The sequence below is a fragment of the Spinacia oleracea genome, chromosome 1, assembly GCF_020520425.1.
Source record: "Spinacia oleracea cultivar Varoflay chromosome 1, BTI_SOV_V1, whole genome shotgun sequence".
Classification (NCBI taxonomy): domain Eukaryota; kingdom Viridiplantae; phylum Streptophyta; class Magnoliopsida; order Caryophyllales; family Amaranthaceae; genus Spinacia; species Spinacia oleracea.
In genome coordinates this window covers 128,242,659-128,255,217 of record NC_079487.1, presented here as the reverse complement: position 1 = coordinate 128,255,217, position 12,559 = coordinate 128,242,659, and the positions used below count along the sequence as shown (strand labels likewise).

Below are 12,559 nucleotides of genomic sequence, written 5' to 3'. Positions count from 1 at the left end.
ACTTTATACACATCTCTTAATAATACATTGTCCTCCTTTAAATAAGAATTTGTAAAAGTAAAAATCGTGCTAAAACCTTAGATGTGTTGAAAGAGGGAAAAACAAAGAAGAAAAACCAATAAAGTACTCGTATAAATGTTACTCCCTCCGTCCCGGAATACTTGACCTGTTTTCCTTATCGGGCCGCCCCTTAATACTTGACCTGTTTCTAAAAATGGAAATATTCTAACAATATTATATTATTTCTCACTCCACCCCTATTAACCCTCCTACCCCCTACTCCATACAAAAAATAATTAAAAATTCAACCCATACTCTCCCCCAACCCACCTCTTTACACATTTTCCACTAACTACATTAAAATAATACCCCACTATCAACTACTACCTATTAAATTAAATAAGTCAATTCAAGTCCCTTAAACTCTGTACCGGTCAAATCGGGTCAAGTATTCCGGGACGGAGGGAGTACTCCGTACAATGATGTGGTATAAACAAGGTCTACCTGAACCTAATCCACCAATTGACAATAATGACCTGACCTCATTAAAGTTGATTTGGGCTGCATAAACGAAGTATAATATAAAAAAAAAACCTTAAGAAAGACCCGTTAAAGAGTCTCAGAGAAGGCGTACGTCAATTTGTTTTTTTTATTATTAATATGAATTTTTTATTTGTCCAATAGACCAATAACAACCTTCTTCATTAATCACGTAGAAAACACCATCAGTTGAAGATTTCAAAAGCTGGCATTTGAATAATAACCCCAAAATAACAAAAAAAAGTCATTTATTACAATAAGTTCAAATAAAAATAAATTATTTTCTTAAAATTTCGCAAATAAAATTAAGGGCGTGTTCGGCAGTAGCGTTTGAGGTAGCGGGTAGCGTTTTGACCTAGTCAAAACGCTACTTGTAAAATTTGTAAGTGTTTGGTAAAGTAGCGATTTAGGTAGCGGTTAGCGATTGAGGTAGCGGTTGGGCAACTTTTCTCAAACGTTAAAATTAGTAGCGTTTAAGGTAGCGGGTAGCGTTTGACAAATTTATAATAAAATTTTAAATAATATTTTAGCTTTTGTTTTTATTTTATAATATCAACCGCTACTTTTACCGAACACTCATATTAGTTACCCGCTACTTTGACAGCTAACCGTTACCCGCTACTATTCACCGCTACTCGCTACTCTAACAGCTAACCGCTACCCGCCACCACCAATTTTGCCGAACAAGGCCTAAGATTAATTTCAGATAAATAAGTTTAAACAAGCTCAGATAAGATAAGGTAATACACAAATTGAACCATAGAGAGCTATCACTTATTTTTATATTATTTTTATGAATAGAGATGATAATCACTATTAATCCGAATCTAGTACTTGTACAAAGTTCTTGACAGGAGGCCCAATTTGTACCAAATATCACTTTTTACAGGCCCAAGGCCCAAGCCTGTCATATTTCCAGGATAAAGTTAGCCCATTAGTCATTTATGGACCTGATCCACTCACATAGACACACCACTCACTCAGCTTAAGCCAACATGCAAAAGTAGACCTTAACAACAACCGTGAACATGGAAATCACATGAGACATTAGGTGATCAGAGTAATTTGAACTAGTAAGAGATAGTAAATGTATTATATATACAATCTTTTCGTATTAATTTGGACATGGAACTAGTATAACACGATGCAATTATCATTGATCATCAAAGAGAGGAGAAATCCTACGGCCGATGCAGACTAATCGAGGATAATATCACCTTCAGACTTCAACCACTTCTAATATGATGACTCTAGAGCACCAAGCAGTATGAAATGGTATGAAAGCAAAACTGACAGCCGGAACCAACACGGCATCACCCGATCCTCAGGCAGGACTATACACTAATTAACATCAAGTTTCTAGTTCGGTAACTTCTACCATACTATTACTCACTACTCACTACTCACTAGTCAAGTAGTCATCTTCATCCAAGGAGTTTTCATGCAATGCACACAACTTGATGAAAAGACAAAAAATGAACAACGACTCATCACATACAAACAAGATTTTAATCTGCTAATTTGTGCGAAAATAATCCAAAATTGTGGATGGCATAGCAAAACACCAATCACCACATACATGCAAGCAAATTGTTGAAATGACAACATACACCATATTCATCACTCATTAAACAATTCTTCTGATAATATACATCAAAGGTTAGCCACATAATCTAGCGACTCAAATTCAAGAACAATCCTAGAACTATCCCATCCGGAAACAGAAACAACTGTATTGGATATCCAGATTTTAAACCAATCAACAAACTGAATTCAACTCTTCTAAAATGAACATAAACATTCCAATCATGACAAAGTATAGCAACCGATATCCCAAATTTAAACAATCAACACGACTGGATTTCAATTTTTCCTACACAAGAACAACAGAAACATTCCACGCATGACAGGACAAACAGAGTATAGAATCAGAAGAAAAAAAACATCAATTTTCAATTCCAACACTTCAAAATACCAAACTGAGGAGCTACCAACCATAAAGACATCAAAGTTAAATAAATTAACTCCAATACAATATTCATAAAGAAATCAATAAACAACAAAATAAATAAAGAATTGAAGCAGAAAACCCAATTCATTTCATTAGAAAATGCTGAATTACATCATCATATGTTTTATGATTCTTCACTACGTTTTTTTTTATATATTTTTCTTTTCTTTTGAAAAAACTATATGAATTCCAAACCCAAAAACAACATAAACCTAATCATCACTAAAAGCTTAAGAAACATAAACCCCTCTGGAAAATCCCAATTTCTATTATTATCAAATACTATAACATTCACTCAGAACGAGCAGCATACCTCTCAACCTTCTCATCATTCAAATTAATTCCAACCATCGCCTCTCCCAACCCACAACTCACATCCGCCAACATTCCTGGGTCACTGTAATGTGTCACGGCCTGAACAATAGCCCTCGCCCGCCTTGCAGGATCACCACTCTTAAACACACCAGAACCCACAAACACTCCGTCACACCCAAGCTGCATCATCAGCGCCGCATCGGCCGGGGTCGCAACGCCACCCGCTGCGAAATGAACCACGGGGAGCCTTCCAAGCTGCTTTGTCTGCATCACAAGATCATAGGGTGCAGATATCTTCTTAGCAAATGTAAACACCTCATCATCATCCATGTTGCGAAGCACCCGGATATCTCCCATCACGGACCTCACGTGACGGACAGCCTCGATGATGTTCCCTGTACCGGCTTCTCCTTTGGTTCGGATCATCGCCGCGCCTTCGCGGATACGGCGGAGGGCTTCTCCGAGGTTACGGCAGCCGCAAACGAAGGGGATCTGGAAATTGTGCTTGTTGATATGGTTTTCGTCATCGGCTAGGGTTAAAACCTCGGATTCATCGACATAGTCGACACCGATGGCTTCCAGAATTTGCGCCTCCACGAAATGGCCAATACGGGCCTTGGCCATGACGGGGATGGTGACAGCCCGCTTGATTTCCTTAATGAGTTGCGGGTCGGACATACGGGCCACACCGCCTTGGGCACGGATGTCGGCGGGGACACGTTCAAGAGCCATGACGGCACATGCACCGGCTTCCTCGGCGATACGGGCCTGTTCAGCGTTGACGACGTCCATGATGACGCCACCACGGAGCATTTGAGCGAGGCCGACTTTGACGGAGAATGGGGATTTCTTGTTGGTGGAGGTCTCGGTAATTGCGCCGTTTCCATAGACGGTGACAACGCCGCTTCCTGACATTTTTTGTGGAGAGAGAAAGAGCGGTGGAGGAAGGAGGAAGAAGATGAACCCTAGAGAAAGGTGGAGATGGAGGAGAGAGAGTGGAGCAGAGAAGGGGAATTTATGGATGGGATTTTTGGGGAGAGGCAAGGAAATGAGAAGAGAGGGTGGCTATCTTTGTCGATTTGTTTCCACTTTCCAGTGGTCTCTGATTTTGTTTAAACCAGTATTTTTATTGATTTTAAAATTAGGCAAAAAAAGAAAAAGAAAAAGAAAAAGAAAAAAGAAAGGTATCCGTGTGAAGTTGTGGATTTCATGGTTCTATGATAGTATGATCTATCACTCTATGCTTGATTTTTCATGTGATCCTTGGTCATCACTCATCACTCATCAGCGATTCAGCAGTTAGTCACGTAGGTTTATTTTAACGTAGAAGAGTCCAATTAAGGCCGAACTCCTGTATGACATTATGAGTCATCCGTCCTGGATTAATTGGATAATTTCTTTACGATTGCTGAAAAATTGAAAATTAAACTTAATTATAAGGTAAATCAGTAGGTACAATCTTCACCAATTAACTAAAACTTAGTTCGTTGGTAATCGGAATCTTCTATTTCAAATTTGGGTTGCACTTTTGCTTATTAGTGATATTTGTATTGATATTTGATTAGGCCCTATTTTTTAGCCCAAGACTTTAAATTTGTATATGCAATAAAAACTGCAAATAATAGTGTATGGTAATCATCGGTGCTGTGACCGGCAAGTTGATGATACTGACAGTACTTGAGAGTTGAGAGGATATGGGCCTAAAATCCCACCCTCGGAATAACAAGGATTATATGATGTCTAGTTAGTGAAACAAGTTGTTTTTAAGGCCTAAATTCATCTTATTCTCCAAGGTTCGCTCCAAAAAAAATATATTTTTGGCTCATTTTTTAGATACATACGTACGGGATTATACTTTTAGTTTCATTTAAGAAATAAACAAAAGTATCTCACATAAGTGTATTGTTTCTATTTGCATATTAATATTTTAGCTTTATTTAGTTGAATTAGGGTCATTTTTAATATTGTTAAACTTAATTAATGAATTTAATTAGCACAACCCGGCCTAATGTCAAATACAGAGTATATGGTTTAGTATACTAGGGGCCCTATATTATTTTTCGCCCTGTGCCCATAAATATCAGGATCGGGCCTGTTGATTAGTTAATCATTTAACTATTTGTAATTGATTAGTTAATACAAGTAGCATTTGATTTTTAACATATTAAGTACTCCGTACAAAATAAGGTATCACCATACAAATACAGTATACAACTAGTTGTACTCCGTAGCTTACATGATTATACGGAGAATAAATATCCTCACCATCTACGTCATTGCTTTCCTCAAAAATCCCAGTGCAGTCATTTTAATCATTGCAGATACGTTTGTGGACTAAATTGTCCAATACAACTTACCTTTTTTAATTTCTAATTAATTAAGGCAAGCCAATAACTTTAATGAGAAGTGAAAGTGGCCAAAAAGAGACAGAAAAAAATGGATATGAGAATCATAATTTGACTCGTCCTCCCTTTTAAAAGGTACTCATATACTCTTTTATTAACACCACAAAACTATTGTTGAAAACTACCAAGTTGTTTTGTTGCAACAATGGAGCTACTTGGCCGCCTACAAACCACTTCAAAATTTTCATTTTCACTTGCTACAATTTAGACAACATATTTCTAGTATAAGTGAGAAACTATGAAAAGGAGATAACTTCTTTTATTGGTTGATAATGATGCGACAACTACCAGAGTTACAACTCTTACGCCTGATATTTTGTGTACAAACTTTTAGGAAAGACGGTCTAACGGTTAAACCACTTTTATGCAATGGAATCAATTAGTTATGCACTTTAACTAATTAGTTAACCACTGAAATCAATTAGTTAAGTCTGAAATTCAATTAATTTAGCAATGAAATCAATTAGTTATGCAACCGAACCAATTAGTTAAGCACTGAACCAATTAGTAAACAATGAAACTGATTAGTTAAGCAATGAGATCAATTAGTTAAGATTTTATGAGTTTTAGTTAATAATAGTTTGTTAAAAATACTGCCTCCGTCCCTGAATACACGCACCAGTTGACTTTTTGCACTATTCACATAATTCACTTTGACCCTATTTTATTTCTAGTATATGAAAACAAAAGTTAGCATAAAATATATTGTTGGCTTCATCTTATCATGTATTTTCAAAATTTTAATATTTCATAAGTTTTTATAATATGTAGTTAAAGATATTGGTGGTCAAAGTTGTGCATTGACAAGCGTGTCGACTCGAACCGGTGCAAGTATTCTGGGACAAAGGGAGTAATAACTATTCGACTCATAAATTTAACTATGTATCGTTATACCTTAACTATTTTGTTATTCAATTAGTTATGATTTTATTATTTTTAGTTATATTTTACACTCGTTTAGTTAGTACAAAAAAAATGGTCTAACCGTTAGACGATCTTACACAAAAGTTTCTCCCTGGAAACATGGATGACCTTATCTCCAAATTCATTTCCCGTACCGCCATTTTGGTTGGAGGACAATCGAAAAACCCTTGCTCACTTAAGTTAATCATGCGAATACAAGCCACCAAGTTAAAGATAATTCAATTAGGACGAGTATTTAGTAGAGAATGTATAGTTTACTAGAATACCAACCCAAAACCACGGGCAATTGCTTATGCTACGAGTAGTTTTTCCAATCACGAAAAACTCTTGGTTGATCGATCCATAAGGCGTTAAAAAGTCCAACTTCACGTTTTTTATTACAAAACTACCCTTCTTATTTTGTTGTGAATATCCAAACTACCCTTACATGAATTACTCTGTATATCTACCCAAAATATCAAAGAATTCGCCTCAAGATTGGACTAAAAAGTCCCTGGGAGTGTTTCCTAATTGCTCTCCAACAAAGAGCTATATACTTGTGTAACATAAACACCCACCATCAAACAGGAAGAGGGGGTGGGGGGTGTGAAAGAGAACATATCAATATGTGCTATGTGTAGCCTTCTTTCTTTAATGATACCTCATTAACAATAGCTACCTTGTAACTTAGACGATGGCTGAAACGATGGTGCTCGGTCTATTACGTTTGTTTGATGTTTTTCTTCATCATTCCGTCCTTTAGCCTTTTCCACCTACTCAGTATCCTCCCGTCAGCATTAGGGAGGACACATGGGGGCATAGACGCGAGAGATGTAGCTGACTGCTCTAAGAATTGCCTCTGTTTTGGTTCAGCAAAGCAAAGCAAAGATTCAATACACACTTCCTGGGCTGATGGTGGTGGGATTGGCTTAAAATCTTGTAACTTTGAATACTCCATAATGAGATGAAACATGTAATCATATACACGGTCCATGTTCAAAGTATCCATGTAATCTTGACCAGCTTTCCCCATAGCTGCAGCCTGTTTTCAACAAAACTTCGGACATTACTAATTATAGCCATATTTGGCAGCGCATTGATTGTGCCAAAAAACATGAGAATATAAGAGAGAAAGGGTCAAACTACCTCGGCAGGGTGTGAATTACCCCAGTCAACAGCATGCTTTATGTTTGGGCAAAGATCAGTACGGGGTACATGCCAGTAGTTTATGTTTGGTAGAAGGCCACGGGTAAAGAAATCTTCATACTGAGGAGCTATAAGCAGTGTAAGAGACCCACATGATAGTATGTACTTGAGACTTACAGACCAGGCAAACCCTTCAGCATAAATTTTATACCTGAAACATTTGACGTGCATAAAGCTAGTAAATTACTCGTGTCATGCTACCCAATACCTTAACAAGAAACAACTTATGAATAGCTTTGTTCTTTTCACCAAGTAGCCCTTAATTGAACTACTTTTTCCTTAACTTATTTTAGTTGTAAGTTGAACTTATTATCTGTTTCTCTGAATTTACATTCCCCCTTAATGTTTTCTGAAACTTATTTTTGTAAGGTGAAAAGAACAAAGCCAGTGTATGCTACAAGTAATTTGGTGCAATGAGTTTCAAAAGGCTGAGGAAGTCCAGTAAATTCTAACAGCAAAGTATTCACCTAAATTTTGTGTCAACAACAAAGAGAAGGCAGTCTAGGTGATAATATGAAATACTTTGATGTTACAAGCTACTTAAAGCATGAAAGTAATGCTTTGAGAGTTGAGATCTGTTCAAACATAAAATCCTTCCCTTTATATCATATACTCACACAAATAGATCAGTATAATTTTTGAGTGCGGAATGATTTTGAAGACGGTTTTTTTACATAAAGAGTAGCTTGCCTGTGATCACACTGATTAGATAGTTTTGATTTCTTGTACCCAGCTCTTGCTTCTTCTCCCCAATCCTGTATTTTTCAATGAGAAGGATCAACAAATAAATTAAATTCAGGTTTTGATAGGTCACTAAGGTAACAGCACTGATAAGGGTATTAACATTAAACAGTACTCCGTATCATTTTTGTTTACGGAAAGGGAGGCAGAGGCATATGTATTACGTAGGTCTTCCCACCTGACGAAGGATTTGTGCTCTCCATTGCTTGGTATCGTTACACTGTATTAAGTCTGTGCGAATTTGAGAGCCAACATCCGGGTTTCCTTTCCAGTAGGCGTAAGGCCATTTCTTTGGCCAGCTTCTAGAACGGGAACCTCTTTTTATTTCTCTAAACTCTGCATCCCAGGGTCCTAAGTTCACCTCCGGCCTGACAAGTCATATGCAGCTACAAAGTTAGTTTGATACACACAAGAAGATAGTATAGCCCTATCTTGTTTACAAAGAGGATTATAAAAAATCATACCATCCTACAAGCAAAATTCTACTCAGATATGCTGTCAGTCAAATAAACAATACTTCCAGAAGCAAGTCAACAAGTGTAGTGAAGGTCTTTAATTGTAGTCCAGCATTTGTACAACACTTTTATTTCCATGTTTGCAATTTACAATAATATCAAACATAACCACCAAATAATAGAGTGTTGAAAATATAAAATTTCATAACATAAGCTCATGAAACCTGGACTATATTTCTCTTTCATAAAGCTCATATGATAATCAAGGTTTTTTGGTGGTTTGAAACCAGTAAATTACAGTTATCCTTTCTCCCCCACACCTCTCCCAAGGGAGGGATCTGGGCTGACTTCATCTGGGAAGAGTTTGGTCCAGTATGATTCTTGTTCAGTTCATAAGCCTAATTGAAGAAAGCTCATATGAATACCTTCCCCGTCATGGTCCAGTGGAAGATGAACAAAAATCGACTGCTCCTAGATTTCTTAAGACCAGCGGTTGTGATAAAAGTTATCTGCTAGGCTCTCAGTTGTGATCCAATAAATCAATTCCAAATCATTAACCAGATAACTATCCCATAAATACTACAAAAAACTAGTAGTTACTCAATCGTATTAGTCAAGAGTCAAGGCTTGCAGGGATCTGCTAGAATTACTTGAGAAGATCAGATATCCAAACAATATCTACCAAACACTTTCAACACATCTATATGAATCTTACATCCAGAAGTTTCCATCCTGGGGCCTTTAACCTACTTTGATTTTAGAGAACAGACGGTAGGTGAAATCATATACCGGAAGGCATCTCTAGGAAAGAAGAAGAAATGAGTGTTTTCCATAGTGGGGGCATGGAACTGTTCCAGAATCCAACAAGTATTAAAATGAATGTTCACCAATAATGAAGCAATATGTTTCAGGCAGGTTGACTGACATACAAAGCCACAGTTATGTTACTAAATGTCTCAACAACACAACATCAAACTAATTTGCAGCAACTGAAGTCATCGAAAATTGATTGAACTACCAAGTAAACAAGAATTATTGTAAGAAACTTACCATCCCCAGAACGACCAATCAGGAAATGGGATGTCGAAATGCTCACTAGTAGTGCAGTACCGAAAAATTGGCAATGGCCTTGAACTATGCTCCGTTCTATTAATTGCAGGCTTGTCCATGCAGTCAAACATCAAATCAACATCAGGGACCAGGCCAGGATACCGTTTAAGAAGCTGTAACAACCCCCATATAGTAAACATCACACGACTTTGTACACAAGCATAATAGAAGTCCACAAATAATCGACCTCCAACAATAACAACTCGAAAAGCTGCATACTCCTTTGCTTCCATCACATGGGATAAACTTATTTTGCTTTTTGACCATGGCTCCAAGTCTTTGTGTATATATCTGAAAAATTCTGGACATGATGACAGTTTAGACAGGTCAAGTTGTGGGAAATTAGGGATGGCATTAGAGCGGCATTGGAAATATTGGCATTGTACAATCTTAGTAGCTCTGGAATAGCTTGTTCCTTCATCAAAGACTTTTGGCTCAAACAAATGCCATGGTGTTGGCTTTAAGTTGTGTCCAGCAACTGTTTTTGTTTGATATGCAACATCATCAACCTGTCCATCCAAATGTTTCTTCTCATTAGACAATAGACAATGCAAATTATACGAAGTATAATGCATCAATCTTAATGTTCTAGGACAGTCACGGTTTTAGCATGACAATCAAATTCACCAATAACTCAATTCATTTTCGGCTCTTTCATTATATCGGATTCTAGGAATCTAGGGTGGCAACATTTTCCATGTAACATCTGCTACATCAAGCAGACCTCATGAAATCAGTGGACAAGAAAACAAATCCGAAAGTCCATTCGCACATGCCCCAAACATTCAAACAACACCAACAACTAAAATATACTATACTTAGTGTAAAATAACACTTCTTTCCATGAAAAGAAAAGAAAACAATACTACTTGTATATATTATCATTTATTTCACATGATTCTAGAAACATGTACATATACTCAATATAATAAGAGATGGAAATTTCAAAATGCACCATCTTTTAAAACAGAACAGGAATCCAGAAAACTACGTCAAAATAACCCCAGGAAACAGGGATCATAACTCCATACCAGAAAATCATTACTAATCCCAATATCAAATCTGGCAACTAATGATCCCAAAATAAGAAACCCACATAGTCATATCATAAATACGATTCAAAGATAAATCATGAATCCCAATACTCAAACGATCCCCAATTGTACGAAAAAAACGGTTGAAAAATATTGTTCACAAGGTGTTCGATGAAATGCCTGAATGAAATAATCAATATTGAAAAAATTGCGTGATACAGGAGAGAGAGAAAACACCTTGAGGACGAGAAGGGCAGCGAGAGAGAGGAAAGCCAAGAGACAAACAGAAGAGAAGAGATAAGGAGGAGAACGAGGGAGTGAAGAATTGCCATGATTGAGCTTAGGACGCAACCCCATTGCCATATTTTTGGGTGCAGAAGAAAATGAGAGAGCTTAGAAAGATGTAACAGAAGAGGATGAAGAGGAAGAAGAAGAAGAACAACAGCGCAATTGCATTGGTTGCCACTCAAACACATCATATCTCTCGCAATTCTCTCTGACTTTTGGTTCAAATTTGTTGTCGCTAAAATTCGGTATTTGTCCAAACAGAGCGTTAACGACATCACGCCCTATACTATGATGAGGGAAAAGGTTTTGTGTTTTAGCATGAAATTTAATGGATTTGGGCCCACCTTTTTTTGTTTTATTGGTTGCCTAGGTTGGCAGTTATTGCTTGTTGGCCCCCCACGTGTTCAGTCGTTTCCTTCCCGCCAACGGTAGTCATTAGACTGAACACCACGAGTCGGTTCACTTTCATTGAGCTCAGAATGGTCACTAAACTGGAACATGATTGAACGTATTTTAAGGCCATCTTTGGCCATATTGAAAATGTGGTTTACCGTTTACCTTTTAACCAATTAACTGAAATTAATAAATTAAAATTAAAAAAAATCCACATAAGTTACATTTTTATTGTCAAATAGTAATACTCCTTTTCTATTGTTAGTTCATTTGGCAATTTAAGACAATTTAACAGAAGTACATTTGTCATGTAAATTTCAATAAAATCTAACTCATGTGGGTATAAGTAACTTGACTTTGGTGGTGGTCAAATCGGACCTATAACACAGGGCCACAAAATTTTGGGGCCCAAAAGAAATCTATACTAATATATTAAAAGACGTTTTTAAGAATGTATACGTGTCACGTATACCTATCCTCATTACGCTACGTCACCACTAATTAGCATCATGACATGTCATTACAACAAAAAACATGTAACAAGGATCAAACACTAGACCTCTTTGCTAAAAGTTACATTGCCTACCATCTTAGCCAACCACAACTTATGTTACATCTTTCTACATAAACATATATATTCTTTTGACGTAAAATAATACATTAAATAAAAGTGAATGAAAAAAAAGGAAAAAAAATAATGATTACTTAATTTATAAATGTTCCGTTATTACTTTTCTAGCTTAAGCCTCAAAAACATAAAACGGTGTAATAAATCGATCAACTAATTTTAAAGAAAAGTATCCAACTTTGTTTTGATTTTCGAATGTGGGGTTTCATATTTGGAAAAGTTGTTGATCGGCCACTAATCTTGTGTTACCACCGTAATTCGATGTCATTTGATGTCGACGAAGACTCCATCTATATGTGCACATATTTAAAAAATAAATAAACCCGAATAAAAGTAAGAAATCGGGGCAAAGCCCGGGCCACACACTAGTTTGATGGTTAAGCACGAGAACTTTACAACGTTATACGGAGTATATTATTAAAGCGTTGTACTCCCTCTGTATTTTTTTACGAGTCACACTTACCATTTTCGATCGTATTTTATTAGGAGTTACACTTCCACTTTACTAACTTTTCGACCTCACATTCTAA

At 36.7% G+C, this 12,559-nt stretch overlaps 2 protein-coding genes across 2 annotated transcripts; both read right to left on the bottom strand.

Moving 5' to 3' along the window:
- Positions 1 to 2,616: 2,616 nt before the first annotated feature.
- LOC110803010 (probable pyridoxal 5'-phosphate synthase subunit PDX1) lies at positions 2,617 to 4,150 on the bottom strand. Its single transcript, XM_022008463.2, has one exon. It carries the CDS (start codon positions 3,779 to 3,781, stop codon positions 2,843 to 2,845), a length of 939 nt encoding a protein of 312 aa, XP_021864155.1. The 5' UTR covers positions 3,782 to 4,150; the 3' UTR covers positions 2,617 to 2,842.
- Positions 4,151 to 6,485: 2,335 nt separating this feature from the next.
- LOC110803042 (uncharacterized) lies at positions 6,486 to 11,303 on the bottom strand. Its single transcript, XM_022008504.2, has 6 exons — positions 10,958 to 11,303; positions 9,627 to 10,195; positions 8,300 to 8,489; positions 8,071 to 8,135; positions 7,321 to 7,531; positions 6,486 to 7,216 (listed from the first exon to the last, which is right to left on the bottom strand). Exons 1-6 carry the CDS (start codon positions 11,081 to 11,083, stop codon positions 6,896 to 6,898), a joined length of 1,482 nt encoding a protein of 493 aa, XP_021864196.1. The 5' UTR covers positions 11,084 to 11,303; the 3' UTR covers positions 6,486 to 6,895.
- Between the last annotated feature and the right edge of the window lie 1,256 nt (positions 11,304 to 12,559).